Source organism: Pantherophis guttatus, chromosome 1 (genome assembly GCF_059756535.1).
Source record: "Pantherophis guttatus breed Tessera chromosome 1, ASM5975653v1, whole genome shotgun sequence".
Taxonomy (NCBI): domain Eukaryota; kingdom Metazoa; phylum Chordata; class Lepidosauria; order Squamata; family Colubridae; genus Pantherophis; species Pantherophis guttatus.
In genome coordinates this window covers 171,272,525-171,299,267 of record NC_142063.1, presented here as the reverse complement: position 1 = coordinate 171,299,267, position 26,743 = coordinate 171,272,525, and the positions used below count along the sequence as shown (strand labels likewise).

Sequence of the window (26,743 nt, the reverse complement as noted above, 5' to 3'; positions counted from 1 at the left end):
CTTTCAAATAATGAACAATTCAATATGTAGGATGTTACCAAAAAAAGAAACAGAAAGAAAAGGAGAATAAAACATACTGCAGTCCTTGTGTCTGTGGTTGCTCATAATCAGTCTCAAGGCTGTCTTTCCAGATTAAATACATCTGTTAGTATATAATCTGTACTTGCTGTCAGGCAGTTGCACTCACAAGGGAGGCAATGGAAGGTTCAGATTGATGAAAGCAGCAGTGTGATGAAAGCCTCACTCGTTTTCTACATTTGTCACAAAATCTCACACATGCCCCATTGGGGAGGAGCTTGCAATATGACACTAAAATATTGCTTTCATCATTCTGACTAAAGCAGTGAGATCTTGCAGATCTTGCAGCTGCCAGATTTTTTTTCAAGTATAATCAAATCCATGTATTTAATATCTGATACATATTGAAAAAATGATACCAGATTTTGCAAAGGCACTCTTAGTATGTTGCTTGTTAAATACTGTAGCTTCTGCTGCATCTTTATGGACTATTGATACCCATAAAGGCATCAGTAGCAAGTGCATATAAACCAATGCAAATCCTCATAACTACTTTCATACATCATCTCTCCAAATTAAGGAATCTGAAGACTCTGGAGGCACCAAAAATAAGTGATGACATGACATAAAGGAAATCAATTTAACAAAAGTAGGCCTATTTATGACATGAAGGAAATCAATTTAACAAAGTAAGCTACAAGTTTTAAAGTGTTCATCTCTAAAATCCATAGCTTCAATAAATTCAATACATATCCACTGTTTTGAGCTTTCCATTATTATAAGAGGTATTCTTATTCTTCACAATGAATAAGTTACTTCCAGCAACTGCAAGAGCAGTCATTTTACAAAACATCAATTTTTCTTTATTATTTTTTATTATTATTATTTTATCATATTTCTATACCGCCCTACTCCCGAAGGACTCAGGGCGGTGAACAGCCAAAATAAAATACAAAGACATACAAAAGTTAAAAACTATTAAAAACAGATTAAATAATTTAGGCTCAAAAAACAAATTAAGACATCCAATTTATCTAAAAAACATTTAAAACCCAATTTAAAAGGGAGTGTTAGGCCAGACCAGCCTGTTGGAATAAAAACGTTTTTAGGGCGCAGCGGAAGATGCGTAAGTCTTGGATCCTCCGTATCTCCGGGGGGAGCTCGTTCCAGATGGCAGGTGCCCCCACAGAGAAGGCTCTCCCCCTGGGGGCCGCCAGTCGACATTGTTTGGCCGACAGCACCCTGAGGAGCCCCTCTCTATGGGAGCGAACTGGTCAGTGAGAGGCTACTGGTGGCAGAAGGCGGTCTCATAAGTACCCTGGTCCTAAGCCATGGAGCGCTCTAAAGGTGGTAACCAAAACCTTGAAGCGCACCCGGAAGACCACTGGAAGCCAATGCAGCTCGCACAGGAGGGGGGTCACATGGGAGCGCCACATCGCTCCCATCACCACCCGCGCGGCCGCATTCTGGACCAGTTGGAGCCTCCGGGTGCTCCGGGTGCTCCTCAAGGGGAGCCCCATATAAGTAAGAACAGTATTTCTTTTCCTGCAAATATAGCATTAACCTCTTTTTTGGATACTATCCCAAGACATTTTGAAAAACCATGTATCAGGGTAGCTTCACATTCAAATTCTCTTCTCTTTTATAAATTATCTGTAAAAATGATTTCAATTAATGTAATTTATTAAAACCAACAAAATAAAAAGAAAAAAAATTGCATTCAAACAGTAGCAGTGAAAAACATGAAATGCATTGGTGACCATACCAAGCCTCTTTAAAATTGATATTGTGAAGCATTTAGATGACTAGTTGTACCCTGAACTCTACACACATAGAAGTCCCAGCTTAATCTTCTCAAACACCATATTCTTCAATACGTTTGGTTTGGGGGAAAGTTCCTTGAGCTATTTATCAGAGTAAGAGAGATCAGATATATTAAATTCAAACAACATAGTGCTTGTTGCTTGTGAAAACAAAGAGGAGAATAATGGAATGAAAAGGTTTTTAGCAAATGGAAAAGCAAGTTTCTGTCCAAAACTTTGCTTTTATTTTTTAAAGTTTATCTTTAAAAATAAACTATATATTTCCATGGATAAAAGAATTGATATATTAAAGTGTATATGAGTAAGAAATAGAGTTGATGTACTAAAAAGCTTTGTGTGGTATATAAAAATATCTAATTCCAATATTCTTGGAAAAACTATGTTCCTAATCATGATAGAACCAAATTTGTCAATAACCAGTCACAGGATAATGTGGCTGAGAATAGACTTAGATTATTACACCACACCAAAGATACTAGTTTTGAAACATTTAAACAAGAAACGAAATGATCTACAAGTCTAAATTTAATAGTACAACATCCACGTTACAATTTTAATTTGGGGTTAAAATAAATTATTTCATAATATTAAGAAGCACTAATGGGAACAATTTAAATTCCAGTGGTTAAATGCATAATTTTCTTCTCAGTTCTGTTCTGTTTATTTATTATCAGGTAATTCAAAAATAAAAACTCCATGTCAAATATTCATAAACAAATGTCAAAGTTTAAGAACACGAATATGATTATACATTTATGTGCATATACATGATATGGATGATTCATACCACATGAACAAGAACAATGGTTATGAGATCAATGAAAACCATTTGCTCCATCTTCTACTCAAAAAGAGGACAGTTGGCATAGGATCTTTTGGAGGTAAAACAATATTACAATTGATATATATGGGGCTCCAATTTGGGATTTCAATAAACTAGAAGAATTAGAAGTGGTCCAGGTTAAATTTGGAAGATCATATCTGCAACAATATTGAGATTAAATCCCTTCCATCAATAAATATAAGGGTAAAGAAAGCAATAGTTTTATATTATAGGAAACTAGTTATCATGCCTATTAAGTTATCATACTTAATCTGAAAAAAATAATGCCTTCACGAAAAATGTATTGAGAATAGATGGATGAATCTGTTCTACTCACACAATTCTTGTTAGATCAGGAACGTCTGAGTGACATAAAGTATTATATATTATTGAGATACCACTTATTTTTTAAAGATTTTATCCAAGATAGAGAGCAGATATGTAAGTTAAATAAGTGGCAGCAACTTTTTAAAGAAAGATAAGGAATGTCATAATATTTACAGTCTCGTACATCAGATTCCCTGAGAATGTTGTTCCCCTGTTCCCTTTAAAGAACTTCACTTTCAAACAGCTTATATGGATGGGAGATATAAAGGATTACCAAATACACACGTTTATGTAGTAATTTATAGATGGAAGATTACACTGCAAACTTTAACAAGAACCCAGAACTAGATTCATCACACCCTTGTTAACCCAATTGAATCAATTTAGTTTAGAAGAAAAAAAAATCTATTTTATATTGAAGGCATAAACATGTAACAAAAAAATTGTTTGGATTGTTTGCAAGAAAGACACAAAAGCACACCTTGACAAACAGTGATGTTAATACTATGGGGATGTATTGAACGGATATGATTGCTATAATTTTATATGTACAGTATTTTGCTAAAACCTATGGTTGCAAATAAATGTTTAAATACAAAAATATGGATGATTAACTTGAGGAAAGTGAGATAAATCTAAACAAGTACTGGACACTTACCATTTATTTAATATTACTTCATAGATATCCTACAATGCATAGATTATATTGGAAATTATCTTTCCTCAAAAGTAAAGAAACATGCATTTTTGAAACAACTGTTTTTAAGGGAAATAAAATCTTCAGGAACTGAAAACGTTTTAAAAATCACATTTATACTATTAAATCAGTAAGATAGAATTTGTAAATTTTCAGGTATTTAGATCCATTCATTCTCCATTCATAAATAAACAAATAATATAGCCAATAGTATAGCTTTGTAACAGTACTACATGCATAACTACATACCTGCAGTATATATTTGGACAACAACCAGGAGGGCACCTGGGGTATTATAGTGGAATGCAGGGTTCCTAAAAGTGGTCAATATTGACACCCAAGAGTTATATCTAAGAAATCAATAAATGGCTGAGGGTCAAAATGGGGTCACTAAATGTCTGGGTATCAATGTGTCTGAGAAATGATGGAAGGTTGATTGGGGTTAATTAATCTTTTGGGATCTCTGTAGTAAGGTAAAGGTAAAGGTTCCCCTTGCACATATGTGCTAGTCGTTCCTGACTCTAGGGGATGGTGCTCATCTCCATTTCAAAGCTGAAGAACTAGCGTTGTCCGAAGAAGTCTCCGTGGTCATGTGGCCGGCATGACTAAATGCCAAAGGCGCATGGAACGCTGTTATCTTGCCACCAAAGGTGGTCCCTATTTTTCTACTTGCATTTTTTACGTGCTTTCGAACTGCTAGGTTGGCAGAAGCTGGGACAAGTAATGGGAGCTCACCCCATTACGCGGCACAAGGGATTCAAACCGCTGAACTGCCAACCTTTCGATCAACAAGCTCAGCATCTTAGCCACTGAGCCACCCCGTCTCTTGTAACAGCACTACAACATGATAAAAAAAAAATCCAGATCTTCATCATTGCTGCCTCCTCCTCTTCCTCCTCTCACTTTCTACATTTTTGTCTTTAATGTTGCCTTTAATATAATTAATTCCACAGTACGGTTTATTTATTTAAATATAATCAAGCTATTTTAATTTTCTGTGCCGACAGAATATATACTTTTTGAATTCATGGACTCGATAAATTACTTCTTTTAAAACTTAGAAATGAGACTCTTGATTTCTTTTGTGCTGATTTATGGCTCCATCTGTGTTGCATATTTTCATGCAAGTGCCCTAGTGACTTGATATTTAAGACAAGTTTGTCATGTGTGAATCTTTTAATTAAAACATGAAAACTCAAGGAACCTACTCTATAAGTGCAAACATTTTCCAATATTGCTATTTGCTAAGGTGCATTCCACAATATATAAATACCTTTCACTGAAACGTAAAACAATAATTTATCTCATCCCTATAAAAAATATTACTTATTCATCCTTTCCAAAAAGAGCAAAAAATATTTTAAGATTCAAAAAGATTGAAATAACTTCATTTAGCATCAAAATAACAAATGTAGTTGTTAATACTATATAATAGAAAGGTATATGAAATAGGATATATACATTTATGTATATTTCTTACTAAGGTAATATTAGGTTACCTTAGCTAAGGTAAGCTAAGGTAAACTAATGTTAGTAAAAGATAATGTTAGTAAAAGTATTTGATAAATTAAACTAAACAAAAATGATATAACAATCTCAGTTTATTTTAGTTTCATGTTCAAAATATATCCAAAACAAGGTATTTTGGGGTAATATGGAAAATTCCTATCTGATGTTCCCAAGAGCCAATATCAAAATAATTACAGATCATACCGAACTAAATGGAATTTCACCATATTCAAGATGAAAGTAATATAAATAAAATACCTTATATGCAGCACCACCATGGATGATAGATTTGATGAAAATTCCAAGATCTGCTCCTGTCTCTCGAGATTTGTTGCCTTTTAAGCTCACACCAAGTCCAGCTGAACCCGAATCGTTCAAAGGAATTTCAAAAGTCAATTGCTCTGTTGCCTCGAATGAAAAAATGTTGCAACATGGTTCTCCTTTCTGTTGGATGAACAGAGAAAGCAAAACATGTTGACTAAAAATAGCAAGTAAGTACTTTTTTTCCTCTGATCATACAAGATTAAGAATGGAGAGGAATACCTCAAGAGACAGAGAATGTTTTTAATTTTAACTACATTTTAATTGGGAAGCAGAATGAAAAGTCTGTCTGGAAAGGTAGGTCAAACAATATTTATTTCAATAAATTTCAAATTTTTGCATTTTAGAAGTAAAAAGTGATACAGAGGCAAACTAACTTTTTATCATACAGCCCTGAAGGAATCATTGAATGCAGTCATGTATTCTCTGAGTCATTAACAAGAGTGATAGCATTAGCAGGGGAAAGAACTACGATGCCATACAAGAACAGCAGAGAATTCTGGTGATGAGATGAATTAGAGCCATCAACTGTTTCATATCATTTATAGCATGCACAGCATGTCAATTCATTATAATGGTTAAATATTTTAAATATGTTGATCATCACATTATTGATATTTACTATTATAGGGCAATTGATTATTTTAGATGTGTTAGCATTTTCCCCAACTAACAGTGAAAGTTTATGCTTACTACCCTAGATTAACATGAGTCTCCACCTACAACATACACTATTTTATGCAGTTTTCTATTTAATTAACATGTTAATAAACAGTACATTCTATTTTTTATGCCCAAAAATTTCAGGCAGAAGGAAGACAGTAGGGACACTGCAAATCTTTCTCCCTTTCTTTTATTGACAAGCTTTATTGCATATGATGTATTTCACAGCCATTTTTATTGCTACTTTTTCAAATTTCTTACACTCACTTTATGATTCCTACAATCAAGAATCCGGTAAGAAACTCAATCTATAAAAGTAATATTTATAGGATTTCACTTTCTTAGAACTTCCTTTATGGAAATGCCACTCATATCAGTGAGCAATAATACATCCACCAATATTACAAATTAAAACTGTTTATTTTTGTTCCTGTGAAAAACAAAAATAAACACAAGTCTTCAATTTGAAAAGCATGTTATTTCAAAGAAAGAGAAAAAGTCAGGCTCTACTGAACTATAAACGTCAATTCGTATGTAACAAGAACAAATATTTCATTTATTTAATGAATGCATTCTGTTTAATTGGAAAACAAAAATGATTTGATGTTGATATTAATAATATGCTGTTATATAATCTAACAGCCTATCTCTACTTTTTTTCTATATCCAAAGCTAGTCTCAAAAATGAAAGATCATGTACACTATGTACATTTTAAACATTTAAAGGCAGAATTGTATAATTAGTATTTTAGAAAATAAGGTGTAAACTGAAATGCACTAATATATTGTACCATATGAAAGCTTGAAATTATTTTAATAAAAAACAATGACTGTCTAGTATAAAATAGATCTGCTGATAGTATAAGCCTCACAATGTCAGCTGTGAGCTGTCCTGTCATAAACCACAACAATGATTATCAAGTGAAAATAAGTGAATTAGAGAAAGAATTATTATGAATGCCTCATAATAATTGCTTTGTTGATCCCTTCCTCCTTGACTATCTGAAGAATTTTATGGAAATCATTCCAAATTTTGTGTGAATTAAATATAAACTGTAATATTCAGCACTTTCTCTCCTTTCCAAATTACACTGGTCTACAAGGAGAAAGCCTCAGAAATGAAAGTAGCTTAATTTTACCAGAATTGGGTCACTAATAAAGGAAAATTAAGTCCTGAATATTAATTGGCTCCAGTTTCCAAGACACAGCTTCAGGTCAAAACTGCATCAAAATAATTCAAAATTACGACAGGGATGTGTGATTATGCTCCACAGCTTTTCTTCAAAATATGATAGAACAATGAGAATGGTGCCACACCAATCATTATAAATTTATCTTTTTATTGACAGCAATAACATAACTTTCCATTCATGTATTGGTTTTTCATGTAACATTTTCATGCTTTTTACATGAAAAACTGACAAGCTCTAACTTCAGATTAAATGACAAGATTCCATCTTCATTTGGTATCTAAATTGCGCTTTTTGGCTTTTCTGTTGTGAACTGCAGTAGGATCATCCCTGGGGAGATTCCAGCAGTAATCGGCAAGCATAGACAGACTCCATTTCCCTCGGTATCTTTTCTCCATGCCTGTGATATCCTGGTGGAATCTCTCCCCATGCTCATCATTCACTTCCCCACAGTTCAAAAGGAAATAGTCTAAATGCGAGTGTAAGAAGTGAATTTTTAGTGACATGTTTGCACCAAGTGCTTTACAACAGGGGTCACCAACTTTTCGGACCTCAGGAACCACTAAATTCATAATTTTAAATCCCATGGACCACTAATATGATCTGCCTAAAGACTGGCTGAGTAGGAGGGGGGGGCTAGATGGTCATGTGACTGAGTGGACGTGGCCAACTCAATGTCACTCACGTCGAGGGGTGCCTCGACGGCCTCTACTCGCCACTCCCCTCCCAGCCACTCCTCACCTGCTGGCCTGGGCTCCTCAGGCCCCAACAGGAAGCAGTTGTTGGAGCTAAGCAGCCACCACGAGTTGGCAAAACAGCTGGCTCAATTCAAATTGGATCTGACCGAGAAGGAGGCTCAGCAGAAGCACCTCATTGAGGATTACAAGCATAGGCTTTCCAAGCTGAGGGAAGACCTGAGGGAGTGCAAGGCTAGGTAGTGGTGCCTGGAGACTCAGCAAGCTGAGATGGTCAGCCAGTTCCAGGCCATGATGCAGTCCCCCTTTGGCTTTTTGCCACCAACGGCACTTCCCTCCATCCTTCATCGAAAGCCCTGTATCAGGAGGCTGAAGCAGACCCCGAGTCGGAATTTCTGCCCCCCTCCAACCAGCACAAAAAGATCCTGAAGGGGAAGTCTCTCTGCAGCAACACAAACATTCATTGCACGTATCTGTCTGTTATCCATCCAATTAGACACTTCAGACTAGGAAATCAACTCCACAGATAGGATAAAATTATTTTTATTGATATTGTTATAACAACGGAATTTTGCATAGCTGTTCTGTATCTCCTCTTTCTTATTGTTCAATGAGTTAGAAAATCATCCACCTGAGCCACTTCCCAATGTTAACTCATTTAGAATTAAAGAATGCTTCAGCCCCTTTTGCCTAGGCAATGGATCCTGCATATCTTCATTAAGGTCATATTCCTTACTGCCTACATCTGCCCTTATTGATATGATTGGCTCACTCTACCCATGTTCAGTCAAGTTCAATCCTAGTCTTCTTTCCCTAGCACTCCAGGTGCTTCTTCTATAACTTCATTTCCTGGAACTCCCCGGTAAGGCCAAAGTTCCCAGGATTTGCAAACAAGTTGCTCAAATATTACATCTTGCCTTTGAGAACAAGAACATAATCAGAGGTTCAGCATAATTGCCTGCCAAGGTGCTTGAAAAATGCCTAGGATTCTGGTTGTCAGAATCCATTAGAATCCATGAGACAAGAGAAACCATCTTAATCGCCACTAACACTTATGGAGGTCACCAGAAGCCAGGAGCTGATCCGTATCAGGAAATGATTTGATCATAAAAAATGTCTATGCCCAATGTCCTTCATCTTCCATTCACAAACCAACTGAAGCCATGATGACTATGGAGATCGTGAATTTCTAAGCCACATAGAAGTAGAGTGTACTTTTACTTTCCTTTATTTGTTCTCAGGTGAATCCCCATCAACACAGAGTTGTAATTATCATGCTTTCACGGTATGTCCAACTTTTAATATACTAAGATAGACAATATTATTCCAAAATAAAGAAGTGGTCACATACCCTCTTAAAAAACCCTTAAGAATTATAGAGAGATCTATGACATTATAACTTAGAATACTGACAATGAAGATCTTGCATCATACTATAAATACCCCATAGTTTCTAACAAGCAAACTACGCAGGTTTCTTAAGAAACACTTTGACATAGCAGTTTATTTCTATATTGTATTTTATTTAGATATGTGCATCTGTTAATTTTGTTAACTTGCACTAAACTGCTAATTTTTTTCCCATTTCCACTAGTGCAGTAAAAATAATGGCAATACCACAGTTAAATTAATATATTGTAATGCTATTCTATAATAATATTTTGTAATTCCATTCTATAACAATATTTTGTATAACTATTTATATTCTTTATACTTTTCATCATAAATTTTGCACATTAATCTATCATTAACTATTCAATATGAGCATTCTAATATTTATTTCATACATATAAAAACTGGCCATAAGTAATAGAAGCCATTGCTGGCTTCTTCCCAAATAATACTTTTCTTTAAAAGTTAAAAAGTACAATTTAGAAAAGGATGCTAAAAACAACTTCAAATACAACTTTGCTCCTACAATGCAGCTATATAATTAAATTCCAAAAAAAATTCAATAATAAAACATGCAGTTTTGTGTGCTCTGGTGTTTCATACTTCTACTAAGGTTTATTAGTTTATTAAAACAGAATTATTTGTCAGATTAGCTCTTTGAACCAATCTTTTAGTTATGAACAGATTATTCAGAATACTAGCTCTGGTGAAATAGTTGTTAAATGTGCTGGAGTGAAGTGACAAATATAAATATACTGAATCATTTTCAAACACTAGATTGCTGATAGCTCTCCACTAATACTAAGTTTGTTGTCCGTAACATTTCAGAGTTACTTATTTCTTTAGAAGAGAGTCTGGAAATGATCTGCCCATCAAATAACTTATGAGAGCATCTACTCATATTTTTTGTCACATGATTAATACTAAATTCATATACCAACATATAATAGTTCATTTATGGATCATATCGGGGTGAAATCCACTTACCTTCACTACCGGTTCACAAATGTGAATGCGCACGCCTCCTCCATGCATGTGCAGAGCCTTCTGAGCATGCGCAGAGGGTCAAAAACAGGACGTGATGACGTCCGGGCAGGTGGGCGGAGCCTCCCCCTGCCAGCACTACTGGTTCGCCGGAGCCAGATAGAACTGGCTGAATTTCACCACTGGATCATATTGAATGAAAGATTGTAAAAGGTACAGCCTCAAAACTCCTCAGAGGAGGAATATGTTTTAGGCCAGACTTTTTACAACTAATGAGCCAAATCCTTGGGACAGTTAGTTACTTAGTTAGTTACTTTATTTTATTTGTCAACAAGTACAAGGAAACAAGTAACAGTATAGACATAGACATGGACACATGAAGAAAATTTGGCACAAATAAAAGGATATAAATAAGCAAAACATAGCCATAAACACATAAAATGAGTACATATAAATGGGAACAGTAGGACAGGGACAGTAGGCACCCTGGTGCACTTATGCACGCCCCCTTAGGGACCTCTTAAGAAATGTGAAAAACGTTTACCTAAGAGGCTCATTTAGGCTTCCCAGTATAATAATTAAGCTTATTAAAAGCTACAGAGGTGCTGAAGGGTTCACTGAGAAGAGAAAAACCTATTTCAGAGTAGCTCACTACAACTGGCAACTTTGCAACCAAATCAAGTTTCATGAACGCCAGTTCTTTGACAGTAATTTGAAGAAGTATGTTAGGCCTAGCATGGGCAGAGATACCTTCTGCTATTCATTAAAGCAGCATCTCTTTTTTCAGGCTTTCACGTGAGCCTGAAAAAAAGAAGTCTCATTGACTTTAATTGATCAGCTCCTTAAAATGGCCAAAATTGTTTTTCAAAAGGTTTTCTGGGAAAAAAAGAGAGGCTGCTTTAATGAATAGCAAAGAGGTGCTGTATTTGTAAGAAATCCAAAGGTTTCTTTTTAGGATATGTTTTAGAATGGGCATATTATTAATAGGCACAGCTTCCAGTATAAAGTTCACTATTTGAGATAAGCTCTTCTACTGCCTTGCAACTTATTACTCTTGCATCCTGAACCCCAAATAGATCTACTTGCCTGAACTTAATCCCAACATTTACTCTCTTATCTTTGTCCTGCAGGGTAATTACTCATGGCTCAACTTCTTCAGGACTATCAAGTGATAGTTTGGCATATATCTGGAAAAGGATTACTGTAGGCTGCATAAAGTGTGGACTGTATTTATTTCAGTTAATCCCATGTTAGTTGCTAAATGCAGTATTAGAGAAATAAGTCTTGCCTAAGGCATAAGATCTCATACTTCATCTGTTCTGCTCCAGAATGATGCGTCTTCTCCACATTATTTCCTCTTTTAATGTAGTGGCAGTGACTTTGTCCCATTCTTTTTTATTTCCATTCATTTTCAGGAATAATTCAAAGGAAATAGTAATAACTCAACAAATGTAGAAAGATAAAAAGATTTGAAAGGTTCTATTCTGTGATTGGTACACAACTAGTATAGCTTTACAGCCTTTTTGTTGGAGCACTGAGGACCCCAAATGAGGGTAGATGCAATTTTCATGATTTAGTCAACAGGAATAGTGAGTGAAAAGCGACACAGACAAGTTCTCATCAGCAAAGCAAAGGGTTTTATAGCAGTCTTCTCTTGACACAAGAACAATCCACTGTGTTCTACTTTGTCCTTAACTACGCTATTCTGGATGTATTTTCCATCTTATATCTCACTTCCAGATCCGGCATAGGTGGTACTAGTTTGAGAAGGCACCTGTTTGAAGAGGGATGTTCTTTAGAACTAAGTTCTCAAAAAATGCAGTTGACGTAGAAAGCAGTCTGATAATATCATTTTTTCTGGTAAACAAGCCAGGATAGTCAATCAAATAGGTTGTGTGGGAGGAAAGCGGCATCCCCTCCTCAAAGTGTCTAGGGATGCTCTGATAAATTGAAGAGTCTAAAAAGGGAGGAGATAAGATTTCTGAAAATTGACTTACAATCACAGAGTTGGAAGAAACTATTTAAGCTATAAAGTCCAAAACCCACAGATTACAGAATCCATATTAAAGTATCATTAGGTGACTGTCTAATCTTTATTTCAACACATCCAATGAAGTGAATCCTACTTCTTTGGTTTATTGTAACATCTAGTCAACTGATGCCTTCTTGCAACTTGAATTTATTATATTGTATTGTGCTCTGTTCTGTTCTGTTCAGGGAGACAGACCAGGGCTAGATGGCCTTCCATTTAAGATCCATTAGGTTAACTGAAGAATGCTGTATCCCCACCCCACCCCAGTGTGATATTGTACCAGAAATAGAGAGAATGCTCAAGGTGTAGTTTGGCCAACACAAAATAAAGTAGAATACAGGTAATCCTCAGTTAACAATAGTATAATTAGGACTGGAATTTCTGTGGCTTAGACATATGATCATAAAGCATATCACATGATCACATTGTTTAATGGTGGCAATCATTTTTTAATTGGTTTAAAAGTAATGACAGAAAACAGAAGGTCATGGGCTTGATCATGGCACATTTGTTTCGATTCTTCATAGCACTGAGTTAGTAACTATCATAAATCCTCTCTTTGTCTTCGTGCAGCATACAGCTGTGTTCATCCTTCCCCTGTTCCACAGTGCCTCTTTCTCAGTTCTGAAGGCTCAGAGGCTATTCAATCTGCAGCCTGAGAATTATTTTAAGTTCAGGAGGTGCAGAATATTATTTGCTTCTGTCAATGGTTTATTAGGCCTGCTTTTAGATTCTCTTCTGTAAAGTTGCTTTCTCTGTAAACTCCTATTGCATTGCCTCCATTTCTTAATCTAATAAATCTCCATCTTTTCTGAGGCCACTCACACTGATCTTCTCATCTTTTTGACCTTCTCATCAAGCACTACTACAGATTTGCACTTCCATGGATAATAGCTTAGTCAAGAGTCCTTATCAATTTTCAGAACGGCCAGGAACACCACAATTGAGACAGAAACTGCAGCATCAAACAACATGTTGTTGCATTTTAATATCTAAAAATGTACCATTTGCATTGCTTGTTGGAGAAATTGAAATTTTCAGGTAAGATTTGTCTACTTCTAAAATCCAACAATAATCAGATGTTCAAGCCTAAAACAGATGAGGATCCATTACCAGGAAGCTCATGACTGCAAAATGACTTACTTCTATGAAGGGATTTAGATCTTTGGAAATGGAATCAATTAGAAGTAACTTTTTAAATGCCATATGGGATACTGGTTGACAACATCGAGTTTTATTTTAAAAGTTACAAATATAACTACTAAGCACATAGGGAACCATATACATGAATCACAGAAACCATGAAGAATATTTAATATTCACTTATGTGTAGTGAATATTTTATTATTGTTTTATTTGGTAACTAACATGGCATGTCCCAAACACTTGGAACACAATGGGTTATATTGTCATTCTCCATTCTACCGCATCTACTTTTCTTTTAACATTTCATACTGCTGACCGCAAATAAATATATATCAGAAGAGGCACAAAAGTAAACTGAAGTAAGTAATACGATACCAATGCAATGTATATAAATACATTCTGACTAAAGTAATATAAAATAAAAGTGTTTTCAGAAAGCACTAATGCAATATAATCATGCTAGACTACAAAAGCATGCAAGAAAACACTAAGCACATGATAAACCATGTGAAATACCTCATTTGCAAGTGATCTGGACTTCAACTCATTAGGCAAGAAGATTTGCAAATATAAATCTCCATCCATTTTATACTATTTGTCATTACCTGACAATTCTGCAGTCCAAAACAACTGCAAATAATTGTAGTTGTAAAAATGCAATCCCTTATTACATCCAGGATATATGAAACTTGACAACTGGACTTGAATGGATTACAGAATAAGACTTTTTGAATTTAAATATGACGTGATTTTACATATGCCAGTAAATCAAAACTCTAATAAATACTTTTATTCTTTGTACTGGCTGCAATCTGTCAATGCAATAATAATTTATTAAAGCAATGCAAAGAACATTTCTGTATAAATAATACTGATTCATATAAAGAGCAGATTTATGAGGAAACATTTTCCTTAAAAAGATTAAGAAATCAAATGATGATTATCACTACCATTACACTTACACGCCTACTGTCCCTCTTTCAAGCATTAGAAGCAAAAATCTGCTTTTTGTATTTCTAAGTAGAGATCTTTAATTCACCTTTCCCACACTTTCTTAAAACACAATTCTGGTTTGATTAATTCATATATTATCTGGATTCCCATCTTTTTGACAAGCCATAAGTAAAACACATATCTACCATGCTCTTTTACTGTAAACTGTTCTGTATACTTTGAAAATGAAAACATCCCAGTTAAGATTTATTATTTTGTTTTCACAAACAACTTGTTAGAAATATTTTTTTAAAAAATAGAAATAGCCACAGAAAAGAGCAGTGTTGAATCTCATTTTTTTTAAATTATTTTCTTTCAACTGTTGTTTGATTTAGGCTAAGAAAGCTTCTAGAATTCTATGAGACTGCCATAGATTCAAATCAGACAACTGTAAATGGTTTCCAAATAATAAATAATTAATTCACTTTTCCTCCATAGCTCTATACCATTTTTGTAATAGTAAGCCAAACCAGATTTTTGTCATCTACTTATTTTCCCTTTCTCTAAATTATCTTCTTCAACCGGTCAAGAAATTTTGTTTCCAGCAGATGACTTGATCATTTTTATTTAACAGAAGCTATAGTCTATTTGGAATTAGTATGAATCCTAACTCTGCTAATTTTGTTAACCCAATCGTTGGAGGGAAGGGATGTGAAACTAACTTCCGATGCATTACTTTAGAAATCCAGCAAAATGTGCATCTGGTCTTTGCTAACAATTATTTAAAAATGAAATGAAACATATTCTCTGTCGCATAAATCCTTCTCTGTCCAGATGATTTTAATGTATGATCAATACTATCTAGTTTTTTTCTCTCCCGAGACCACTTTTCAATTAAATCTTGTTATTTAATCTAAGAATACCAACATTCATTGACCTCTGTACTGTCTAACTGTGAATTTACGGTAATCTAATGCACATCTCCCTTGACAGAAGGGCTATCTTAGTTATCTTTATTGTTCTGGGGGCCAAAAAACCTTCACAAAACCAGGAAGGAAACATCATCTATTTAACACAGCCAGAGACTTTTTACTAACTGTTAGATGTCCTTGACCAGCACACACAACCCTGGCCTCTTGAATGCGTGCTGGCTGCCCTCTTGCCTGACTGCTGGGCTCTGATAAGAGAAGCATGTTCCCTTGGGTGCCATTCAGATCTGAGAGCAAAAGGCAATGGACTTTAAAACGTATCATTTTCAAAGGCTTATGAATTCACACTCCCTTGGTATTTTTTTCCAAAGGAAAAACATGTGATTCAAACAAGCAGGATATTGAATCCATGATAACCATTAGCTTAGATAAATATTGAAAAATAAAATATTTGCTCTTAAATTCACTATACTATTATATTTCTGATTTTTATTTAAAATATTGACCACCCAGAAACAATTTGGTGGTATTTGTAAAATGTTCCATGAACGTTAACATGATAATGTTGGTAGAATGGATCTGATTCTGCATGTTATCCAATGTGTCTTCTCTCGAAATTACGGTTTTAGTTTCAAGGCTCTCCACTCTAGACTGGGTGCTGCAACACATAAAGAAATGAATCTAATTCTTTTCTTTCCAACAAATAATCCTCCCTTCATAAAGGCAAGTATTATACCATGAATGTTGTAAAAGTCAAACATTCGTATGCTTATTGATTTATAAATTTATTAGTAATAACTGATGTTAAGATAGCAGTGCTTTGGTGTAGAGGTCAAAAGCTCTATATTAGAAACTGGGAGGCTGGGTGAGTTTCAGTCCTGTTTTAAGAGTGAAGCCAACTGGGTGACTTTGGGCCAGTCCCTCTCTCTCAGTCCTAGGAGTCAAGCAAGAAAAAACATTTTCAAAAAACCTTGGCAAGACAATGGCAGGTAATCCAAGCATTTTCCAAGAGCCAAGATGAACTCAAAGACGGGAAGGGAAAAAATGACGTAGCCCTCTTTTTCAGGCACCCATATGTCTCAGATATTTTTTTTTTAAAGTCAAACCCAGTAGTGAAATAACACTTGGTGATTTCAGGAAAAAAAATCCATAGTTTTCTGACAACAGAAGTAGTTGCCTTTGCCTTCTTCCAAGGTGTTTTTGGACTTCCTAGTCTAGCCTAGGGGTCTAGATATACTAGTATATCTACCATTCAAGTACTAATCAGTGCCAAACACACACACACCCCCCCACGTTAGTTCCTGAGCCCAGGTGCTGTCACCAGCCAAGGCAAAGTCATTTAACAAGGTCTTTAAAAAGCAATTATGATGCTGTGGGTATCTTTGCTGCTTAACCAGTAGAGGAAGATTGCAACCTGCCTTTGATCTTACTAAACAACAAATCTAAGAGGTGGATTACTGAGAGAACCTGCCTTGCCAAAGGCTAGCTAGTATTATCCCAACAGAAGACTTCAGTGGTCTCCCAAACCTAAAACTCTATCAGGTGTTGAACAAAAAAGCAAAACCAAAATCTTTCCATTGAATCAGTTCAGAATGAGCTTCATCGGCTTTAAAGACTCCATCAGGCTGGCAAGTTGTTTACTGAGTCTAGAGCAGCAGAAATCTACATTAGTTCAACCCCCCAAAAAGGTATATTTTAAGGGAGAAACATGTTTAGACGTATCTAATCTGCAAGAAAGTTAAAGCATTACAGTCATTTATTTCCGAAGCCTTTCCTGGGTGCATGATTTGGCTGTCTACCAACTGAATTTCTCCTTATGATTCTCATACTGCGTACAACGTACATGTCTTGTGTTTAGACCTAACAGTTTGGGTCTAGAATAAATCTGTTCACTTAATTTGGGGTCCATTCACACAGTACTTTCAGAATCTTCTACCTTCTAAGGAGCCTCTGATTAAGAGGAACCAATGATCTTCTGCCCACTGATTGGGAACTACCAACTTCCTGCCTCCTGGGATTGTATTCTACTCAAACCACAGAGTCCAATCTATCAGGCACAGTCATAAATACTTTGAGATTATACCCCTTCGTATTTTTTATTACATTGTAAGCATAAGTACTAAGTACTGAGTTGACATTTGCTTTGTACTGTTCCATCCCTTAAAACTTAGAAAATTATGGGAAAATGACAGATATTATTTCTTCTACTTGAAGCTCAGCAAATGGTTATAAAATGTTGTACCCTAATATCAGAAGGAAAGAGGGAAGTGGGGCAATTCTTCAAGATTTGGCTGGTGTATTCAAGCTGATGTGAAGTTCTTTAGCCCACCTTACCAGATAAAAAATGATCGTTTACTTTTCCCTACTATTCCATCTGTACAAGCATGTTCCTTATGGTAACACTTTGGAAAATAAAACTTCTCGGCATTTCACATACATATGTGCAAGTATACAGTATCTATTCAAAAATATAAGGAACTGTATACTCAGTATCGATGGTTTTATTAAACTTTGCATAGTAGATTCATAATTTGAAATCACCAGAGAATTCCAGCGGCTATTGCAGTTGAGAACCTACATAATTACTTATGCTTTTTTAATGGAAAAACCTTAATCCTTTTCAGGATTTAAAAAACCCTAATCTTACAATGAAACTTATACTTTGAAAGCTGCCCCAAATATTAAAAGATATTAATGTATATGAAGGCAAAACCAAATATAGGTGAATATTATTATTCATTCACACTACTATGGGTGTACGTGAATGTGTAACCTGAGTTTGTATTTCCATTTGTCTACAAAATTCACTAAATGTCTCCGGATCGGATTCTCTCCCTTCGCCCAATCTATGCTGTATTGAGTTGTCAGGAAAAAAGATGGGATAGGAATGCAATTATAAATAGAACCATCATTACAACAAAGGCTTCTTTCACACTAATATTTCTTAGGACATTTATACAGCTGCATTAAACTTGATAGTTTCTACTAAAAGAGTCTTACTTTCTTTGGAGCAAGAATAGAAACAATACTTAAATTGATTTTTTTAAAAAAGTAGGCTCATAATCAATCTTTCTTGGAAATGATAATCAAACTGATTTGAGTGGAACAGTTGAATGTTTCTTCATTCTTCATTTTTTTTTTTAAAAAAAAAGCAAGAAACATATCAGGTTAATATTATCAGGTTACTATCAAACTGTTCCTTACCCATCCTCATAATCTTTAAATTATTTTCAGAGAAATCAACTTGGTATTTATTATGTAGCTGAAAAACCAAATCTATTTTATAAAATATATTAATCACAAGGAAATCTGTAGTCTGATAATTAAGCAAATTAAAATAAGCCTGAGTTTTGGAACCCGCTACTAACCCCAGCTGTTACATTGTCAATAGCTGGCACGTATTACGGTAACATTTGGCTAAGTGGATAATAAGAGGAAAGTTTGTGATTGATTCCAATTATATTTTGCTGATCTTTACAAAGGAGTTTTAAGATTCTCTCATTCATTTTCAAGCATTCTCAAACAATAATCTGGGTTTCACTGCTCTTATAATATGAAAACATTTCATATAGCAATTTTATATGTGTTTGCTGAACTTATACTTAAGTAAGACCTATCCTTTAATCCAATCAATAGTCATTATCCTTTGCTACGCCAGAAAAAAGTTTCACAAAACTTATTTTACGTTCAGAAGTTCCCCCAAAATTATGTTAAAGCAGATCCAATTTGACACGATGAGAACAAAATGAGTTAATATTTTCTGTATATCTGCCACCATCTAAAGGTTATTTGGATTTTTGCAGCCCAGATATAATCGCCCTATTTTATTAATACAGGTAGTAACCAGGTTGTGATGACAATTGGGTCTGGCATTATTATTGCTAAATGATGTCATAAAGTATGACATCATTGAACACATACCTTAACAACAACCACCCCAGTACTCCCAACTGCCATTGTAACTAAAGGAATTGTGGGTCGTTAAGTGGGAAGGGTCAGGTAAGGAGAACGGCAATACTGTGGAGATGCTGCAAGGGGATAAGAAAGACCACTGCAGGAGTTGGGGGAGGCCAGGAGAGAGCTTGGAAGACCTGATGTAGGCCACACAAGAGCACTAGAGGACAAAGAGGAATGGTACAGCAGGGTGCAAGCACAGGAAAGCTGGGGGATGGGTAGTGTGGTAGGGTGCAAAGGCCAAAAGGCCAGAGGGTGTTTGGTATGACATGACCCTCTGTCTGAAAGGGTGGAGTGGGAACGGTGCAGCAGGGTATGAGTAGCAAAAGACCAAGGAATGGATGGCACAGCAGAGTGGAAGTATAGGAAGGCTGAGGTACAGATGGCGCAGCATTAGTGAAGGAAAGTCTTAAGTGGATCATGAGACGCAGTGCAAGCCCAGGAACAGTGGGAAGTGAACAGTGCAGTCCAAGCGCTCAAAAGTCAGGGGGACTAACCAGAGCAACTTGTGACCTTTACTGACTTTCCCATTGTCTGTGCTTATGGGAAGCCATTGTGGGAAGGTGACAAATGACAATTATGTGACCATAGGATGCTGCAAATGTTTTAAGTAGGAGTGAGTTACCAAGTGCCTGAATTACAATCACAGGTGAGTGGGTGCTGGGTCAGCCAGAATTTAAAGGACTGGTCACAAGTCCCAGTTTTTCAGTGTCATCACAACTTTGAACATTCTCTGAAGAGTGGTCAGTTAGCAAGGACTATGTGTAGGTGTATATCTACATGAGCTATGGCTCATCAAGATTGTTTCAAGGAGAAAAAGAGGGAAATGGTTAGTGAAAATGCAAAGGAATCACAAAATATTAATCTTGAAATACATTATTAGCCTAAAAGAAACTATGCTGTTACACTAAATAGTGTTATATATGATTAATACTTATGTATTTATTAAAATAGGGCAATATATGTGTCTTTTGTGTATGCAATATTCCTAAAATTGCATTATCTACATATAAATATAATCTGTAAAAAAAATAAATCCTTAAAAGAAGGATGGAAGATTTCAAAAGTTATTTTCAGAGCATACTGGACAACTGTAACTCTTCAAATGTTGCTGAATTATAACTGTTAGCAAACCAACCTAGCAGTGTAAATGGTGAATGCTGAGAGATTTATCTCAGGAACATCTGAAGGGACACTAATTCTCATTATTAACCTATTAGCCACTGCAATCAGTAGATACTCCTAGATTTATGGCCATTCATTCAATGACAGTTTGAAGTTATGATGATGCTGAACGAAAGGACTTACAACTCGTGCCCTGCAGCATCCCAAGAACCATGTGAACAAAATTCAGACCCATCTCATTTACATCTGGAAGGACATTTACGATCACAGGGACACCTCAACTCCCCCCCAGACCTATTTTTTCCTCAATCTATGCTCCTTTGGCCACCCTACATAGTGGCACTCAGCATTGGAAACCCCAGGGCTGCGGCTGAAGTAAAAGCTCAGGGACTTTAGCAGTCGGCATATTTTATGCCTTTTATTTTCCTGACTTTCTTCCCTGAACATATTATCCAGACTAAATTATCCTATTGCCCAGAAGACCACTCAAGTAACAAAAAAATCTGTATTATTCCTTCCACGTATTTTCTGCCTGTTATTGTGGTCCGCCAGCAGCCTACGGAGCTGGCAGCAGAGTCAGACAGCGATGAGGCTGAGGAAGAACATGGGCCAGTCCTGGAGGCTGGGAAGGCCCGGATGAGGGCTCTGTGTCGGAGGCAGAGATGGGGCCAGGACCATCGGGAAGTGATGTGCAGACTTCGGAGCCTCCAGAGGCTGACAGTAGAGAGGCAGAGGAACAGGAGGAGCCTGTTCTTACTGAACTTATGAGAAGAGCTGCCAGAAGGTAGGAGCAGATAAAGCAGAGAGGACGACTCGGGAGTAGGGCCAAGAGATGATTGGCCCCTCCTATAAGGCTTAAAAGACCAGCAATGGCTCTTGGCCTCTTTGCCGAAAAACAACGTTGAGAGAATTGCTTCTTGTTTCACTGTATTCATTTCTTGTCAGCATCTTCTGCTTCTAAACTTTTGCCAAGAAAAGCCTTTGGCAGTTTGCTTAATTATCCCAAGGTCAGTGATAAACTGAGGAATGGTGTTTTGAAGAATTTGCTCTAATTTAATTTGAACTATGCTGAGAATGAGTTAATTCTCAGCTGTTCTAATAAAGTCTGTTTGTTTTCGAACTGTTTGTATTTAATACTAACTACTTGGGCCTGGGTCACAACACCTGTAAAATGTATACGTGTCTTATGATAGTAAAAAGAATAGACAATACTACCATATATTTAAGATGAAAATCAAGACTATTACTAACATTTTAGCACACAATGTCAACCATCCTAGTTTCAGGTATCAGCAGATTTAAAGCATGTTGCAGTATGCCTAAACAATTGAGCCTTTTTTTCAGCCAGTATGGTATTAAATGTGTTCTGTTATATAGCTGTAGAATGAGTAAACAGAGCTATATTTTATATTGCATTAGAATTCAAATATCTTCAGTATTATGAGGCCTAACACCTGTGCATCACTCTTCGAAAGAAATAAAAAGCAATTTAACTGAAGGCCAGATTGAAACTATCCAGTGTCTCTTGCCTTCTGAGATCGCTATTAAACCAGTGAGGAGCAACTTGTCCTCTTGAAAGATAATTAATCCTTAGTTCATGGATTAAATGTACACCCAGAAATTATAAATATAACTATGATTCTAAATGGCTTTGATTACTCATATAAAAATGCAGTTTCCTAGAGTGCCTTAATATGCAACAGTTAAACAGAGGAGTCACTGTTTATAACCTAGTAGTAGTAAATATACTGTATTTTTCGGTGTGTAAAACGCACTTCCGTCCCCCCCCAAAAGTGGGTGGAAATGTCTGTGCATCTTATACAGCAAATGTTGCCAAAGCCCCGCCCACACGCTGGCTCCCACCCTTCAGCCTCTGCCTCCCAGCAATTTGCCTCCTTGCCGAAAACTGCAAACAGCCTGGTCAGCTTCAGCACAACCTGATTTAGCACAAGCAGCTGATTGGCGTTTGGATCTGCTTCCTGGAATACCGCCTATCAGCTGTTCCAAGGGGATCGCCACCACCCATCGCTGCCCATCATTGCTGTCGCCTATTGCCACCTCCACGCACCCCATTTTTAGCCTCTGCGTGTCCCATTTTTGGCCTCTGCACACCCCATTTTTTGCCTCTGTGTGCCCCATTTTTGGCCTATTCCAGGCGGTGGGGATTCCCGCTGCCATGGCATATCCCCACCACCTGGAACAGGCCAAAAATGGGATGTGTGAAGGCCGAAAATGGGGTGGGTGGAGGCCGAAAATGGGACGTGAGGAGGCCAAAAATGGAGCACATAGAGGCGGCAATAGGTGGCAGTGGCGATGGGCAGTGGCAATCCTTGCAGCCTGAAACAGCTGATAGGCAGTATTCCAGGATGCAGATCCAACCGCCAATCAACTGCTCATGCTAAATCAGGCTGTGCTGAAGCTGACCAGGGTGTTTGTTGTTTGCTGCAAGAAGGTAAATTGCTGGGAGGCAGAGGCAGTTTTTTTTTCTTGTTTTCCTCCTCAAAAGCTAGGTGTGCCTTATAGTCTGGAGCGTTTTATAGTCCGAAAAATACAGTATATCAATTACAGAAAGGTAATTACAGAAAGGCCTCCCAAATATTTTTTTTCCAGTACAACCGCACTATCTATGTCAAGTGCATCGTGAGAGCAAAATTATAAAGACAACAATCATCTGTTCAAGTGAAACCATCGTGGTGAATATACTTATTTCTTTTTATTTTACCATTGTTCAGATGGGCTTCCTTCTTGCCCAGGAAAACTGTCTGAAATAGTAAACCATCATTTTGTGTCATGTATATTTACTTGTATATCTACCCAAATCTAAACATTATCTAAATATGACCCAATCCCTATATAATAGCTGAACTCCCCAAAGAGTGACAATAAATGAAATAAAACAAAGCATATACATTAAAATTGATGAGAGAGAAAAAAATTTAAAAAATTAAATATATTTAAATTCTGGATGAACCTGAGTCTTAAATTGCACCTGTAAACAATGGAATAATAAATAATCCATACATATCAGAAAGGTGTTCATCACAATAGATGCCACCACCAGGAACCTTCACATATTTGTAAGTAATGGAGTAAGTTACTTTTCCAGTGATCAAGATAGTATATTCAAAGAACCTTGATTAAGATTAGTTAAAAATAAATTTCTAAAAACTCTGAAGATTGATTAGAAACAAGGGGATAGAGAGCAATGCAAGTATTCCTTGTGCTTTTGTTTCCTCCAAAGTAGACTGGGGGATAAAAAGAAAACAGTATGTTGATTTCTAATTTGGATGTCTCTCTCCTAAACCTTGACCTAGGTTGGGGCTGAGTCAAGGAGTTCATAGGAGAGGTTGTCTGGTGCCTGATGGAAAGGGACAGATTAGTTTTATATTGCAGTTTTTATTGGTTGTTGTGACCCACCAAGGTTCATTGTGTGATGTTAAATGGCTTTATCATTTCAGTAAAAAAAAAAAAATATTCTGAACTATATTGCCCACTAGCCTTAGCTTTTCTTCCCTCCTGGCATTTGTAGATTATTCTGAAACTCTGTAAAAAGGAGCCTTTTATTTTGGCCAAGTAGGGATCTTTGTTACAAAGATGAACAGAAGAGGCTCTCCTGAAGAGAACTAAAAGGAAAGGGTTTTCTTCAGGCTATGGAATGCATTTTGCAAAGAGGTGTGTTTGGCTACCACTCTTCCAGTAATTAGGAAGATGAAAAAACTGCTTCATTTTTTGCCAAGCTTTTAATTGTTAATTATTTTAATTAGCTTTAAGTTTGGCTTTGATTTTAACTGTTTCATTTTATTATAGTATTATATTTTTATTGTTGCACATTCATTATGTGGAGGGAAGGAGGATCTCCCCCTAAAGATACTGCTCACCCGAATAAAGATGCCAACTAGCAAAACTGCAAGATAAAATTGTTTTTCAAATTTCAAAGTTAGCTTAAATTTAGCATTTCAGCAGGCAAACAGCAAACTCCATTATCAATCCATCAAAAAGGTTAAGTTCACGTATTTAATTAGTCTAGACTTAACAAAATTAAAAAGAAGCTACAAATGTATGCATGCATACTTACATATATACTACATACATTAAATCACTCTGTAGAATGTCTACTTTTTTTTGATAGGAATACCAGTCCATAGTAACCTCTCATTACAATAATGGTCAGTTCAAAATAGACTGGAGTATCAAAGGAGGGCAAACAAATAAGCAAAAATAATGGGAAGAAAATCATGCACAGTAATTGATATAAAGTCTTAGATGATTTTCATATAATAGTAAAAGCAATAAACTAAACACAATTTCTTAAGAAATAGAAAAGGAAGAGTCTTACTGGAGTTTATTTTCATTCAAGAAGAGAAGAATGAGATAAAGACAGGATGTACTGGTCTTCCTTTATGCTTTAAGTTTAAAGTATTTTTTAAGAATCAAAACAACAAAGAGGAAATCACGAGATTTACATTTTTTTTGAGATGGCAGCTACTCCAGAAAAAATATCTTCTGAATAGTGACAGACATTTCTGTCACTTTATGGACTGTTTAGGCAAGGCAACTTCTAATTGTAAACAGCTGTTTTGCAGCAGATCATTGGCAAAGTAACATGCGAGAAATTATGAAATATTTTAAACATTACATCCTTACATTTTAAAATATAAAGTTAACCTATTCTTCCGATTCAGTACAACCTGGTATATATTGTATGGACAGTTTCGGTGAAGGGTGAATTGGTACACAGATGGTCTTGCATTTTTGTTCCTTCATTGCTTCCTTGTTTCTTGCTATGCATATACAAGGAAGAAGATGAAGGAGACTAAAATTGTGATGTAATGTAAACTGGTAAAACTGAGCTTTCTGAACATGATTGGCTGAATGAAGTGTAGGATGCACATCTAAGAACCACATCACTGGAAGTCATAATTGGGAAACAGTGAGAAGCATGGTGTAGATCTTTATCTAGATGAGCATAACTTCCAGGTTTATTTGTTGTCTTTGAATAGTAGTATAATAGTAGTATAAGGAAGTAGTAATATTACAGGTAGTCCTCAACTTATGACCACAATTGAGCCCAGAATTTCTGTTGTTAAGTGAGACAATTGTTAAGTAAGTTTTGCATTTTATAACTTTCCTTGCCACATGGTTGTTAAGTGAATCTGGCTTTCTCTATTGACTTTGTTTGTCATAATTTGTGCCAAAATTTCATCACATGACCCCAGGACACTGCAACCATCATAAACATGAGTCGGTTGCCAAGCATCTGAATTTTGATCATGTGAGCATAATGGTCATAAGTGTGAAAAATGGTCATAAGTCACTTTTTTCAGAGCCATTTTAACTTTGAACAGTCACCAACAAATGGTTTTAAGTCGAAGATTAAATAAGTGTCTGGACAAATCTATTGAGGAGGAAGATGTACTACACTACATGTTAACAGAATGAAAGGCAATTACTCTTGCTAATAGCAAAAATTATCAAACTAGCATTTGAAAAAAATCATAAATACTTTTTAACATTAAATACAATAAATTTATATAACCTCCTAATTTTAATAGTACTATGGTACATTATACTGATTTTATGTCTTCATCTAGATAAGAGAATTCCAACTTCTTATTCTGATTGTCAAAGAATTTTGTAACTTCATAAAATCTTCATTACATTAACATTTTCAACTACTTAATAAACAGTGATACTTTTCCACACAGTTTATTTTACAAAGAGTATTACCAGTTCTCGGGGCAGAAAGGTTTCTTCCTGGCGAGCAATGACCAGGGAAACTATTTCTCCTTGTTTTGTGCTTCTCAAAGTAGCTACAAGTTCTTCTTGAGTTCTGCCAGTGATATCTCTACCATTCACCTAATAACACCATAAACGAGCAAGTTAGCAAAAATTGTTAACAATATATTGTTAAATATTGAGCAATTTAATCTACATAGTATCAAATTGAGGATTAGGGGCCTAAACCATCTGAGCCATCCATTTTGCCGATGTTTCAAAGTTTCCTTCCCTTCTTTAGCAGTGACATATCAACAATTTATATATCAGTATATCTACTGATATTCCCTGAAAGAATACGACTTCAACCCCACCCTATCCTCCAATGAAAGAAAGCATGGGGCTATTGAAGGGTTGCTTATGGTTTCATTGGATGAAATTTAAGGAAAATGCTGACGAAGATGTAA

General features: G+C 35.9%; 1 protein-coding gene across 3 annotated transcripts in view; it reads right to left on the bottom strand.

Moving 5' to 3' along the window:
• PARD3B (par-3 family cell polarity regulator beta) overlaps positions 1–26,743 on the bottom strand; it is a 568,533-nt gene that overhangs the window by 341,800 nt on the left and 199,990 nt on the right. For all 3 annotated transcript variants that reach the window (XM_060688120.2, XM_060688124.2, XM_034431407.3), the window contains exons 10-11: positions 26,289–26,417; positions 5,456–5,641 (exon numbers count right to left, since the gene is read on the bottom strand). In XM_060688120.2, coding sequence (XP_060544103.2) covers positions 5,456–5,641; positions 26,289–26,417 — 315 coding nt within the window. The remainder of the gene's footprint in view (positions 1–5,455; positions 5,642–26,288; positions 26,418–26,743) is intronic.